Source organism: Capra hircus, chromosome 7 (genome assembly GCF_001704415.2).
Source record: "Capra hircus breed San Clemente chromosome 7, ASM170441v1, whole genome shotgun sequence".
Taxonomy (NCBI): domain Eukaryota; kingdom Metazoa; phylum Chordata; class Mammalia; order Artiodactyla; family Bovidae; genus Capra; species Capra hircus.
In genome coordinates, this window is record NC_030814.1 from 92,049,582 (window position 1) to 92,063,072 (window position 13,491).

Consider the following 13,491-nt stretch of genomic DNA (forward strand, 5'->3'; position numbering starts at 1 on the left):
CTCAGTCATGAAGAACGAGGCTCTGACATATGTTCCAACAGGGACGAACCCTGAGAACATGCTGCTCAGTGAGAGAGACCAGACCCCAGAGACAACACAGCATGAGTCTGCTGACATGAAATGCCCAGAACAGGCACATCCATCGAGAGAGGATTCGTGGTCGCCAGGGGCTGGCAGAGAGGGGGATGGAGAAATCACTGCTGAAGGGCAATGGGCATAAGGCTTCTTTTTGGGGGCAAAAATGTTCTAAAGCAGTGATGACATTTGTACAACTTTCTGAATGTGCTAAAAATCACTGAACTATACACTTTAAAAAAGGTGAATTTCATAGCATGTGCACTGTATCTCAACAAAGCTGTTTTATGTTTAAAAAAGTGCAACAGAGACCATAAGTGACCCTTTACAGAAAGAAGTCCGTAGATCTTTGTTAAGTCAACATCTCTTGATAGTAAAATGAACCTGTGAGCAGGGATAAACAGTACCACAGAAAACTCCCCAAAGCCACATGTACGTGGTTTACAGACACACATTCGGGTACGTGTGGAAGGATGAAGGGCAGATGGAGCCCTACCGCCCTGACCTGCCTCCCCAGAAAGGGAGGACCGTGGGGACGTGGCAGGAGGGCCGTGAAGTTTGGGCTAAGAGGACACAGCACACTGGGACAAGACAGTCAGAGCTGCTAAGCGGGCGACAGGAAGAAGTGTCTGTTTCAGGTCTGTACTTTGTCTTGAGACAGACCGTGCGGCACAAGCAGGTGGGCACTCACCTGCAGCACGTTGCTCTCGGCCTCCTCCCCGGTGATGACCTCTACCTTCTCTAGCAGGCACTTCCGCGCCGTTGCCTTGGTGTAGGCGGCTGCTGACTCAGCCAGGGACTCTGCAAAGTGATTAGCTCAACGCCACTGACTATGAACTTGGCCGGGGGGACGGTGTACCGCATGGGACACCCCAAGGGGGCCAGTGCCTCTGGGAGCCACACCTTGGCCCACAGGGGACCCTGCTAACGCACCCTGTGACTCTGCCAGGAGCGGCCAGCACAGCTCCGGTTCCCACTCTCCTAGCTCCAGGGAGAACAGAAGATAGCGAGACCTCTGAGGGTGCTGAAGAGTACCCCCTCAGCCACCTCGGTCGGGGACAGACACCTCACCCCATTCTGGGTCACCAGGCAGTGCCTGGGCCTGGCTGTCCTGAGCTGGCCAAGCCCCCTTCTGCTAACTGGATGCCCGCACTCATGGCTGCAGTTCACAGTGTCCCCGGCCACCCTCCTGGGACAGGACCAAGGCCTACCTTTCTCAGGGGTGGCCTCCTGGGACGAGGACTCGGATCCAGACTCTGCTGCTGTGTTTTCTCTGTTGGCATCTGAGCTGAGTTCATTTAACTTGGGTGGGCTCTGTGGGGAGTGAAGGTATACAGAAGAAGGTGGGTATGTGGGGAGGTGGTCCCAGTGGGCTGACCACTGCGGACAGGAGGCCCCTCTGCTGGGAGGTGGCTCTCGGCACGTTCTCTTCTGGGCAGAGGGTTTCTCTCAGCCAGCTTCCCTCTTGGGAGCCTGGGGAGCTGCCCAGCCCCAGCCCCTTTCCAGTCAGCGCTCGCTGAGCATCCTCGGACGACACCCTAGACATAGGCCTGCCCTGGACGTTGTACGTGAACTGCCTCTGGAACCTCTCTGGCATCACCAGGAGGCGGGGGCCACTAACTGACCACAGGCCACCTGGTCACCTTGGTCTGTGAGGCAATTCTTTGACTACTTCATTGTAATCGAAAAAGGACACTACCGATACTCAAGAAAAGCAGCAGGGAGTTCCTCAGCATAATCAACACAGAGATCAAGGTGCCCGGAGTCAGGTGAGCCCCCACCAGCACCTGAGCCACCCTCACAAATGGATACAACGAGGGTGGGAATGTGTGGTTGGGGGAATAAAAGGAAAAAATAAGGAAGCAGGTAACAATTCTAGACGCCCATCCTGGGCCAGAAGACGACCCGAGGTATGTGTTATGGGTGCAGGGGACACTGTGGGGGCCTGTCCGAGGGTGACACCCCCACCAACCACTCCGTGCTGTGGCCTCACAGTCGGGGTGGGGCCACCCTCCCCTGGCGTCAGAGGTGGCTTGTGGTGGTCCCAGCAGCACACAGCTGAGGGCTCTGGCCGCCAGCTGCCCCACTTGCCCTGAGATGAGCAATGACAGGAAGTGCAACCCAGGCTCCCGCAGAGCCTCCCTGGGCCTCCAGGTCTGTCCCTCCTGGCCCCGCACGCTGTTTAGGCTGAGTCTGAGTTGGATCTTCTTTCTCTTACTCGGCAAAAGAAAGCACTCTAATGTCACAGCAGGCACACCCCATGTGCCCCTGTGACCTGCGGGTGGCTCTGGAAGTCTCTGGGCCCCAAGGATCATCTCCACGGGGTCACTCACCAGCACGCGCTCACTCATGTTCTGGCCAAACACGAATTTGCTGCTGGCGGCGTCGGCACTGTTGGTTGCATTCTCTAAGCTGCAGAGGAGATACACTCTGAGTGAGTGTGGGGCGTCAGGGACACAAGGCCAGCGGTGTGCACGCCTGCACACACAATACGCACGGCTGGAGCAGAAAGCAGCCGAGGCCCCGCAAGGCCAAGTGGGCCGGTCTGCCTCGCCAGGGACAGGACCCCACAGGCTCTGGGTTGGGCCCCACTGGGAGGCAAACAGGAACCTTTGGCTCCAGTTGCCTGGCACCAACTGCTTAGTCACTGTGAGACACACCGGACGCCCATCTCCCCAGGCCCCGGAGGAGGGCACCATCACAGAGAGGCTGAGTGCAGGGGCCATCTGCCCACTCCCCGAAAACATGCCTCTGAGACGTGGTGCAGCTCTCTGGGCCCCTCCCCCGGCCCCACACCAAGGAGGTGACACCTCCTACCAGGCTGCGGGTGGGTGACAAAGGACGGCCCTCAGGGAGCGCTCGGCAAATGGCCGCTGCCACAGCTGTCAAACTTCATCCAGGTTAAGACATCATAGGCTGCACGCGCCTCCCAATGTGGGAAACACTGAGGTGCATAAAACATGTCTTAAAACAACTGATGTGCTCCACTAACTGGGGGCCAGGCTGCCGAACAGCAGGTCACTGATCCCGCCAGGCCTCTTGGAGGCTGGCGTCTGCATGGTGCCTGCTCTGCTGGCCCAACTCCCAGGCAGGGTGTGCCTTCCTCCCCAGATACCCCAGCAGCCAGGCTGTGGGTGAATGTCCCTGCCAGCAGAGCCAACAGGGAGCCCGGATCCAGCACCTGGTGACAGAGGCCACTTCCAGGATGGGCTGGACAACCCCACAGGACTGCAGTCCTACCTCAGCTGTCCACTGCAGTGCCCCCCACCCCCCGACCAAGTAGGGAAGGAGGGCTGGAGGTGACTGGTTTGGCTGCCTGGGCCCCCCACCCTCCCAAGGAAGGACTGGGCTGGTCCAGGGACAGTGGGTGACTGTGGGTCCCCCTGAGGCAGAGGCTTCCCCGAGCAAGGCTAGGCCCCAGCCCGAGGCGCACACCTGGAGCTGATATACTGAAGGAAGTAGTTGGTCGCAGCTGGCGTCTCTGAACTGGGGTGTCCGGCGTTCTCCATGTCTGCCACTTCAGTGTTCTCATTGATCAACTGGGAAATGAGGGAAAACACTGTTCAGGGGACGGCATGTTCAGGGCCTCAGCAGCTCAGCCCATCTGCACAGGCCCTGTGCCGACACACAGCTCCATCTACATGCATGCGTTCTGGGGGTTACAGTTAAGATGTAAAAACAGTCCATGCTAGGAAGCCTTTTCTCCTCCGTTTAAAGAAACACTCGGGCTGGCAACCTGTTAGCATTTTCCACCAATGCTTCTGCACCAAGAGATTACAGATCATGTACAAATTTCATATATTTAAGGGTTCATCATAAACAGAAGCCTCATTTCTTGAGGCTTCTTTTATGCCAACTGTCGTGCTGCCCTGGTTAAACACATTCTCCAATGCAATTCTCCTGGGAACACTGTGAGGTGGGTGTTAGCGACTGTGTTCTGAGAGAGGAAGCAGAGGCTCAGAGGGGTTAAGAAACCACACCTTCAGGTCATTCTCCATGCAGAAGCCAGGATGTGGCCCTGAGACCCAGGGGCCTCCATGAGACGCCGCCCCACCCCAATCTCAAGGCAGCATGGAAGACTCGACCTGAAGGCCCAGGTCTCTCTTTTCCTCCTTCCTGCTCCGGAAAGGGAGCGGCTGCCAAGGGACTCGTTATTTTGCCGAAAGCTGTGCAACATCAACACCTACTTCTGTGTCTCTGGGGGCATCCGTGCTTCTGTTGGACAGCGGGCACCAAAAGAAGGAAGCAGCTAGTGCGGCTGGACACCTTCCCTGCACCCCAGACTCTCGTCTCCTCACCTCAGGGCTCCCCACTCTCCACACCACTGACCCCGCACCTAGCTGGGTCCCTGAGTGGGGAGGGGGCATCCTGGGCACTGCAGTGTGTTGGTCAGCGGCTCTAGCCTCCACCTACTCAGCATCAGTGCACCTACCCTCCAGTTGTGACAATGACTGCTGTCCCCAGACCCAGCCTCCAGAAGCTCCTGCCTGATGAGCTGATGCACATGGTGCAGACGGACCTTCTACATCCAGGGCTGGGACAGGTCTCCCAGAGGGCCAGAGAGCGGGGTCCCCAAATGAGAGCCCCTGCCATGGCCACAAGCTCCCTACCCCCGACTCAAAGCTCCCAGAGCAGACCAACACAGCTGGGGGCAGCCAGGAAGGGCAGAGCCTGCTGCCTTCTGGGGAGAGAACAAAGCATCGTCCCAGCTGTCCTACCTGAAAACAAATGGCGGCAGCTTTCACTGGGGGTGATGAAGCCCCCGGGGTCAGCACTCTCGGGAATGCTTCCTGTGGTCACCACTGGCAGGGAAAGGCATCCAGAGGGCGGGGCTGGGGAACACCCTCAGTGCCCAGGATACGCCTCCCGGAAGTAAGAAGGATCCAATCTAAACACTGCCAGTGCTGAGAACTCTTCAGTAAGGATAAGAGTCTCTGGAGACGCTGAAAGCATCAGACACTAACATCTGCCCGTTCCTTTGCCGTAAAAACATCAGCTGTCAGGGCTCAGTCACCTCCCTGACCTTGTTCCTGGAGCATGAGGGGGCTGGCTGCCGGGAGCCCTGCCGAGCTCCACAATCTGGGGTGGGGGTGGTGCGCAGCCAGCAGCGCAGCAGGGTGTCACCCTGGACACGGCCCCGCTCCCCATCTCTGGGAAAATGAAGCTGGGGGAGGCATAGGCGGGTTGCTTCACTAGTCCCCAGCTCACCGGGCTCTCCAACCACCTACCTTCACTCTGTCCCTCAAGTTCTGCCCAAACACGAATGCCTGCTGGGTCCCCTGCTCTTTCTTCTCACAGTTCTCCTCCTCGGAAGCATTGCTAGACTCATTTCTCTGGGACTTATCCTGGTTAAAACAAGCAAACAGGATAGCTGAGAAGCAGGAACACCCCACCCCTAGGAAGCGAGATGAGCTGTCTCACGTCCCTACATCTACTCAGCATGAATCCTGTGGTGCAGGCCCTTGGGTGGGGGGTGCTGGGGAGACCACCTAGGATGGGGCAAGCTCTGGGCAGTGCCCTTGTCACTGGGGATGCTGGTGAAGGATGGTGGGGAGTAGGATGGGTGGGCTGGGGTCACTTTTGGGTCTTCCTCAAGCTCACTGCCCTGGAGACCCGGCCACCAGTTTCTGAGAAGCTGTAGGCTGTGGGAACGATTCCTCTTCCAATTCTGCCGACTGTGGTTGGAGGGTGGGGGGCTCAGGGACGTATGAAGACTGAATTGCACATGTTCATTTTCCCCATTTGAGCCTCAACATCCGGTGGGGGTGGGGAGCGTGGGCGGGGAGGTGGAGAAGCCCAGGCAGCATTGTATCTGCCCAAATGGATGGAGTGGAAATAAACACACGGGTGCAAGCGGTCTCTGCACATGGACCCTCGGGTTATGTGTGACTGCAGCTCGGGTTTCAGGTCTGACTTGCCAACCACAAGGGCAGGCTCTTCATTAAATGTCCCGTATTTTCCAGCTGCTGTGAAATGCTATAGGAAAACACATCTGGCCTATAGAATCCCACAGCTCGTCTTCTCTTCTAAAGAACGATTTCTGAGCCAACTCCCAGGCACACTTCTGCCACCAGAAGCAGAGCGCGTGTACAAATCCCTAGGAGCTGCTTGTCTGTGCGAGAGGGTGAGGAGACAGCTCTCCGTGGAGAGACGCAGACCCCCTCAGTGGCACAGCCCTGCTTGTGGCCCATTTCTCTCAGAACCAAGCATGGGGTCCTGGCAGCCTGGTGACTTGGTCAGTCAGCTGTGGTTACCCAAGGATCCCTCCGGGCAAATCAGGCAGCCTGAGAACAGGCCAGCTCGGACACGGCCCAAAGTGGCCCACAGCCCACGAGCTCAGCTGTATCCCGAGAGGCCTCGCAGGTGGCGCGCTTCCTGCCCCACTGAGGACAGACCTCAAGTGCTGGCGCCTCATCAGATGGACTTCTCCGGGCTGGGTTGTCAGGCAAGGCTGATGTTGCTGCCCCTGCGCAGTCTGCTGGGATGCTGACCCCGTTGGTGCCACTGCTCGGGACTGTGGGGAAAAAAGACGGAGGGCGTCTCAGAGGTTAGACCACCTCTACTGCCCCTTCCTACCACTGGGGCCCAACAGTGGACTCTTTTTTTCAAAGGACAGGATCTGGGCCTTCCTTGGGGGTCCAGTGGTTAGGACCCTGTTCTTCCATTGTTGGGGGCCCGGGTTTGATCCCCAGTTGGGGAACTCAGATCCTACATGCTACGGAATACAGCGAGAAAATTGAAAAGATAACCATGCTTAAAGAAAAATGATATGGAGTCAATACTGAAAATCACAAATTCTTAGGTTAGAAAAACCCAAATACCAAATGAAAACCTCACAAAACTGAGACTCTATTATTGTTAATTCTACAAAGAACCCTATGAATTTTCAGTTTATTTAGACATACTACTAATAAGAAACAAAAAAGAGAACGTATTTGGGGAATAGTTATAAAATTTATAAAACTAGTTTTACTAATAAAGTGTTTTTTTCTATGCACTCCTCTCCCTGGTGGCTCAGACGTTAAAAGAATCTACCTGCAATGCAGGACATGTGGGTTTGATCCCTGGGTCGGGAACACCCCCTGGAAGAGGGCATGGCAACCCACTCTAGTATTCTTGGTTAGAGAATCTCACAGACAAAGGAGCCTGGCAGGCTACAGTCCATGGGGTCGTAAGAGTCAGACACAACTGAGTGACTAACATTTCACTTTTCCCTTTTAAGTAGTTGCAACTATGTGACTTGTACAACTTCAAATCTGGCTTTGTTCAGTGTTAGATCAAACAATTTTCCATGTAATTAAAACTCTTCATAAATACCAACTGCTCCTCCCAGGTGGGCTGTAGCACTGTTCCTGATGAGGAGTTCTTAAATTGCAGGGAAAGATTAAGAAAAAAAGCCCATCGTGATTAAAAAATTACAGATCAACTGCAAAGCACACCTGGTATGCGGATATAACAGAAACATGGCTTAGGAGTTACATCTCGAGCTTGGGGAGTGAGGTGAGACTACCTCTAATCAGGTCACTCCTCCAGGCTTGGAGATGCACAGGGCTGAGCTGCGCACCCGGGGTGGGCCCTGGCTCTTGGGAGCCTTGGCTCCGCAGCAGGGACAGTGACTGTACCCTCCTGTGCAAGCCTGGCTCGGGGCCGTGACTCACCTGTCTGTGAGAGCGCCTTTGGCTGCGGGGCCTGTAACACTGCCGGGCGAAGCACGCTGCGCTGCTGCTCCTTGGGCTTTTGGCTCGGCAGACCTGGTGACACAGGCTGGCTTGCCCTGGTCCCTCCGACCCCACGGGCAGGAGTGTCCCCACCCCCACGCTCAGGCACTTGTAGAAGTACCCCCAGTGCCCCACGTGATGTCCCTCCTAGGCTGGGCTTTACAGGAAGTACAGTAAAGAAAGAAAATTCAAGGTATTTTCTTTACAGTTAGACACACATTCCAGCTTGTTCTTTTTATACATGGCTCAATAAAACACTCCGTGAAACAGATCTTGCCTGTAGATTAATCCAGGGAGTATGGTAATACTACAGGGGAGCCAAAGGACAGCTGGTCTTGCGGGTCAAGGGCAGACGGTGAGGGGAAAGCAGTGAAGGCATGGTTGACCTCTCAGAGTTTAGGACTCCACAAGGGGTCACGTAAAGGTACCCCTTACATGTGCTTCTCAAAATGCCACGTTGAGAAGATCCCTCTGCCAAACACGGGGCAAAGACCACGAGAACGTCCCCGGCCCTGCACGGGTTCCCCACTGGATGTGGATGGCACCAGCCTGGGCCCCGCTCACTCACGGCCACTCTGCTACTCTGGGTTAACGCTGTGGCCAGAATGCTCTGGGAAGATAGTCCGATGACTGAGGACTGCCGTGCACAGAGCCTGAACGCCCCACCCCAAGCCGAGCCTACCCTTCCCCGCCTCCTCCCCCTCCGGGCAGCGGGCTCATTGGACGGAGCACCTCCTGATCTGAGGGCACTCTCGGTGCTCAAGTGTCAGGAGAGGGAGCCCAGCACGCACCGGCACTTGGGAGGCTGCTGCCCTGCACGCCTCCTCAATGGCAGACACCCACCTGCACTAGGGGCCTGGCCATGGATCAGCGTCGGTGGCTTCAACCGGAACCCACTGCTCTTTTCCTCTACAAGCACAAAACAGAAGATGGAAAGCGGGCCTGCTGGGGCAGAGCAACAAAGCCGGAGGGACCTGGGGCGGCCAAGGCCTGCAGTCTGGGCTTCAGTGGCCGTGAGCCTGGAGAACCAGGGCAAATATTTCCAAGTTCAAACAGAGAAGCAGAGGGTAGTCCAGTCCCGTCTATGGGGCAGCCCAGGGAGGAGGCCGGAGGGCCGCAGGCAGTGCTGGCTCTAGGAGAACTGCTGGCAGCAGAGACTGCAGGGTGAGTGCAGGACTGGTCAGGCCTCTGCCTGTCTACCCAGCTGCCTGCAGGGGCTGAGGGCCCCAAGGACAATCAGGGAGCCCCAGAAGACTGGCCCTCCCTGGGACCCAGCTCACTATCCTGGAGGACACACTGCTATCAGGAAAAGTTCTGCATTACAGCAGATGTCCGGGAAATGAGATACGGTTTTCTGTGGTGAAAGATCAAAGGAGGCCGACGGCAGGCTTGCTCTCTCCAGATGTGCCAGGAAGGCCCGGGAGAAGGAGGGGGCCTTCTGAGGATGGGGTCTGGGACTGACAGCCAAGGCTCAGAGCCCGGTTCAGCTCAGCCACCGGGGCACCCAGACTCCTTCACTCTGTATCCTCGTGACTGGCCTACCTTAGGGAGCGGGGGAGACAGGCTAACACCACTCCTGACCAGAAGGGTCAGTAGAAAGCCTCGTGGTTCCGACAGGATAGTCTGTCCCCAGAAAAGTCAAGGGACGGCCTCACTTTTGTGCTAAGGTCCAACCCATGGGAAAAAAAACCTTTTCGGGTCGCTACAAGCTCAATACACAGAAATCATGTGTGTGTTATTAGACACGAGCGGTGAATAATCCAAAAATGAAGTTGAGAAAAAAAAACTCCACTTATAACAGCACAGAATATAGTACCTGGGAATAAATGTAACCAATAAGAACTATAAAACATTGCTGGAAGAAAATAAAGACTTAAAGAAATGGAAAGATGTCCCCAAAGGCCACACAGTTGTGCAATTCCATTCACATGAAATGTCCAGGGCAGGCAAATCCATGGAGACAGAAAGTGGATTCGTGGTGGCCAGAGGCTGGGGAGACCAAGTGGGGAGTGACTGCCCAAGGGCATAGGGTCTCTTTTTGGAGTGACAGTCATCCTAAAATTAATTATGGTGGTGGGTATACGACCCTTCAGCTACCCTAGAAACCCTTCAGTTGTACATAGAAACACCACCATATTCACAAGTTGTCAGGCCACACAATTAATTAAGTACGAAAATCAAATTGGAACTCCCCATCAGGCAGAAAGGCCCTGTGCTCTCCTCAGGCAAACACAGGTTCATAAGAGTGATGCCCCCTGCTGGTCAGCACGTGGGAGCCCATGCTGCTGGAGCTGGGGTCCCTCCTGACAGAGGCCTCGACAGCCAGACAGCCCAGGATGTGGGGGAAAACACGCTGCCAGGTGGGCCTCTCGGGCAGGGAGATGCTGAATTACATTCCCAGAACTCAGGGTTACCAACGACGACTGGAAAAGACTGAGGTAAAATTCACAACTGAGGTAATTTTAGAAGGTCCTTGGAGCTGGCTTTGCAATGCTCTTACTGCGACTACTATTCACCACTCCGCTCTGACAGGGTAACCCTCGGGGTCGACCCTGAGCAGGTGCAACAAGCCTGGAGAGTCACAGACACTGACCACCACCTCCCGGCCTGGTGCTGGCCCGCCCATGGATGTATAGGACGTCCACCCTGAATGCTGCGGGGAACTGACGCACCACATGCCTCACGTGACTGGGAACATTGGACAGAAAGATGGCGGGGCCCAGAGCAGCAGGGGGACACTTAAGGGGCAGGGCCCCCATCTGCACTAGAATAAATGTGCTCTCTGCTTGTGGCCTCTGGAAGCTCCCTCTGCAGCAAGGTCAGTGTGTAATGGAGCAGCGGTCAGAGCCCTAGCATGCATGCCCAGGTCATAGGAGCGCACAGGCCGTCATGCCCGTGTTCTCTCAAGGGCACATGCGTGGCCCAACATGAGCCTGCTGTGGGAGAACAGGACTCCTAATGGGGCAGCCTCTGCCCTCCTCTGAAATCACACCCAAGCAAGCAGGTTTCTCTGCCTTGCCTCAGAGAGACCCCAAGTGATGTCTGAGAGGGCAACGCTGGCTCCCAAGGGAATTCCAGGAACTCTTGGATTAAACCAGGAAGACAGATCAGAATTTAGCCTGGTGCAGACCAGAAGCTAGAGAGAATCTGAGAGGAGGCTCCCTGGTGGGGGCTCAAGCAACAAGTAAACACACTGAGGAGAAAGGGAGCAGGTTTCTCACTGTCAGGAAAGGGGCAGAAACATGAAGGAGGGTTTCAATGAACCTTGCTGGCACTGGACGGGAAGTATCCACATGAACTGGGGGAACCTATACACGCAGACAGAGGACCAGAGACACAGAACGCATGCAGACGTTGAGTGCCCGTGTGTGAAGAGGTCCATGTGTATGTATGTATGTGCTCTCAGCCACGCGTGTTCCCAGCTGTGCGTACAGAGAGGGCCTGAGAGCAGCAACAGCCCCCAACAGCACGGTGGGCCGAGTACGCAGATCTTGGTTCCAAGAGACCACTTCCACTAAGCAGAGCCAGGACCCCACTGAGGACAGGGAGAGATGATGATGAGCCTAGAACTGCTTCTGACAAGAAGAAAAGGGCATGCTCAAGAGAAGGATGGGGCCGTGGCGGAGAGCAGAGAAACCTGCTGGGCGGGGCTCCGCCAGCCAGACTGGCGGCCATTAGAAAGAACTGACGTTGGAAGTAAGAGCTGAATGTTAAGATAAATACTAGTGACAATGGATTATAGCCCACTGACAATACCAGGTGAAGCTGAGGGACTGTTTGAGATGTGTGACGCAGGAGCCAGAACGGGATGCCTTTGCTTATCGCTAGGGCGCCTGGGGGAAGATCGAACAGGGTGTCTAGGTGGTGGGGTGGACAAGTACCTTATTCTTAAGGGTTACATTTTTTTCTTTTTTTCAAAATAAAAGCTAAAAACAATAAAAAGGCAGGCGGGCAAGGAGCTGAGCAGTTCACTCTGCGGAGTGGATAGGTCAGCCTGTCCCCACTGCACACCGCAGAGGGGACCAGGGGCCAGGCTGACCTTTTATGACCCGGCCCCTACAATCCTGAACGGGACTCATGAGGCCGGTGCCCAGGCTTTCCCCAAGGAACCCTGAGAACCAAGCTCCTCAGGACTTCCCAGTGGTCCAATGGTTAAGAATCTACCTTTCAATGCAGGGCACTCGGGTTCAAGCCCTGGTTGGGGAACTAAGATCCCCCATGCCACAGCATGGCCAAATAAAGAACAAAAAGCGACCTAGCTCCCTTTCAGGCCCCATGAAGGGGTCAGCTCAGAACAGTTCACCTCTGGAGTCAGAACAAATTCAACTGCTTGAAACAGTGCCATCAAATCAACCCTCAAAGTTACAGCTCGCCTCTCCCCCCCACGGCGCCCTTGTGCCAGAGGCTGACTGAGTTTGCCTTGCTTTTGAAGTCAGCAGTGAATTTATACAAGGCGGGTTGGGTTACAGAATTCGGATGGTTATGTTCGCTCATTAAATCTTTTACGAGGAATTCCAGCCACGCGGGAGAAACTTTCAGGAAATCTTGGAGCTGGTTCTCTAGTGAAGGACCGAAAAAGGAAAAGGCTGCACATTCTTCAGAAAGGATCAAGCTATTCGCTGTAAAGTTTTAAAGCTGTGATTAAATATATTTATCTAAACAGATCGAAGTAATATTAGTCAGTGTGAGAATTTAATACACAGAGAAGGGGTCTGGAAAATTACATAAACTTCAGAGTGGTGACCATGGGGACGGCAGCGTGGCGGGAAATGAACAGGAGGACTCTTTCACTCTATGTATTTCCGAGTTTTTAATGACACAGAGATACAGTCTTTGTGTAAAAATTTGAAAAACGAGTCCTGTATTTCACTATGGATTTTTGTGTGTGTTTGCTTTTGTCTTTTAAAGGGACCTGAAGCTCCCTGTAACTAGGCTCTGCTCGCAGAAACCGATATTAAGGGCCACAGAAGTCTGCCTCACACTGGATTCTACATCTGCCCGCAGAAGGTTGGGAAACACGAACCAAAAAGAGTGCTGATTTCCAACTGCTCTCCCTCGCTTAAGACAGTGTTTTACGAGCGCAAGTGCTTTTCATCCCAGGCACCCCCAGTGACCAGCTGGTGAAGGGCAAAGGCACGCGAAGGCTCACCTGGTTCTGAGTCAGAATTGCCTGCAGATGGCTCGCAGAAGGTGGATGGCATAAAAACATTGTTTTTGGATACTGTCGACAAGGAGGTGCAGGCAGGGGAGGAACAAGAGGAAAACAGCGTGAGTAGGCAGGACAGACATGCCTGGGAGCATTTCTCCCACCTGAGGGGGCATCTCCAGGCCCCACTGTGGTGCTACGGGGGATGGGGGGGTCAGCATCACGAATCTGGCCTTCAGCCACTCTAGCAAAAGTGAAACCCCGGGACTCTTCCTACAGCCCTGAAACATGGGTGTCCAGCGGAACAGCCTGAATCTGCCTGACACCTAGCTGTCGACTCTGGTCTGCTGTGGCCTCCTGCCTTGCCCGTGCGTCCCCAAGAGCACGGCCGGGAGGGATGTAGACGCTCCCCGGGGCCAAGCCCCAGACCCTGCTCCCTGTCAGCAGTTGGCGCCCGGTTGGCTGCAGCCTCCCCCCACACCCCCTTTTAGAATCTTACAAAAGCAACTGGTTCCCTTGTTGTGGGCCAGGCAATGCCACAGTGGGGCTGAA

The 13,491-nt window shown here is 55.1% G+C and overlaps 1 protein-coding gene across 2 annotated transcripts in view; it reads right to left on the minus strand.

Moving 5' to 3' along the window:
• The window catches only part of RANBP3 (RAN binding protein 3), a 50,768-nt gene that overhangs the window by 4,808 nt on the left and 32,469 nt on the right, over window positions 1-13,491 (minus strand). For both annotated transcript variants that reach the window (XM_018050921.1, XM_018050920.1), the window contains 9 exons: window positions 12,943-13,014; window positions 8,637-8,702; window positions 7,734-7,826; window positions 6,471-6,589; window positions 5,304-5,420; window positions 3,511-3,614; window positions 2,409-2,487; window positions 1,287-1,389; window positions 767-876 (listed from right to left, as the gene is read on the minus strand). In XM_018050921.1, coding sequence (XP_017906410.1) covers window positions 767-876; window positions 1,287-1,389; window positions 2,409-2,487; window positions 3,511-3,614; window positions 5,304-5,420; window positions 6,471-6,589; window positions 7,734-7,826; window positions 8,637-8,702; window positions 12,943-13,014 — 863 coding nt within the window. The remainder of the gene's footprint in view (window positions 1-766; window positions 877-1,286; window positions 1,390-2,408; window positions 2,488-3,510; window positions 3,615-5,303; window positions 5,421-6,470; window positions 6,590-7,733; window positions 7,827-8,636; window positions 8,703-12,942; window positions 13,015-13,491) is intronic.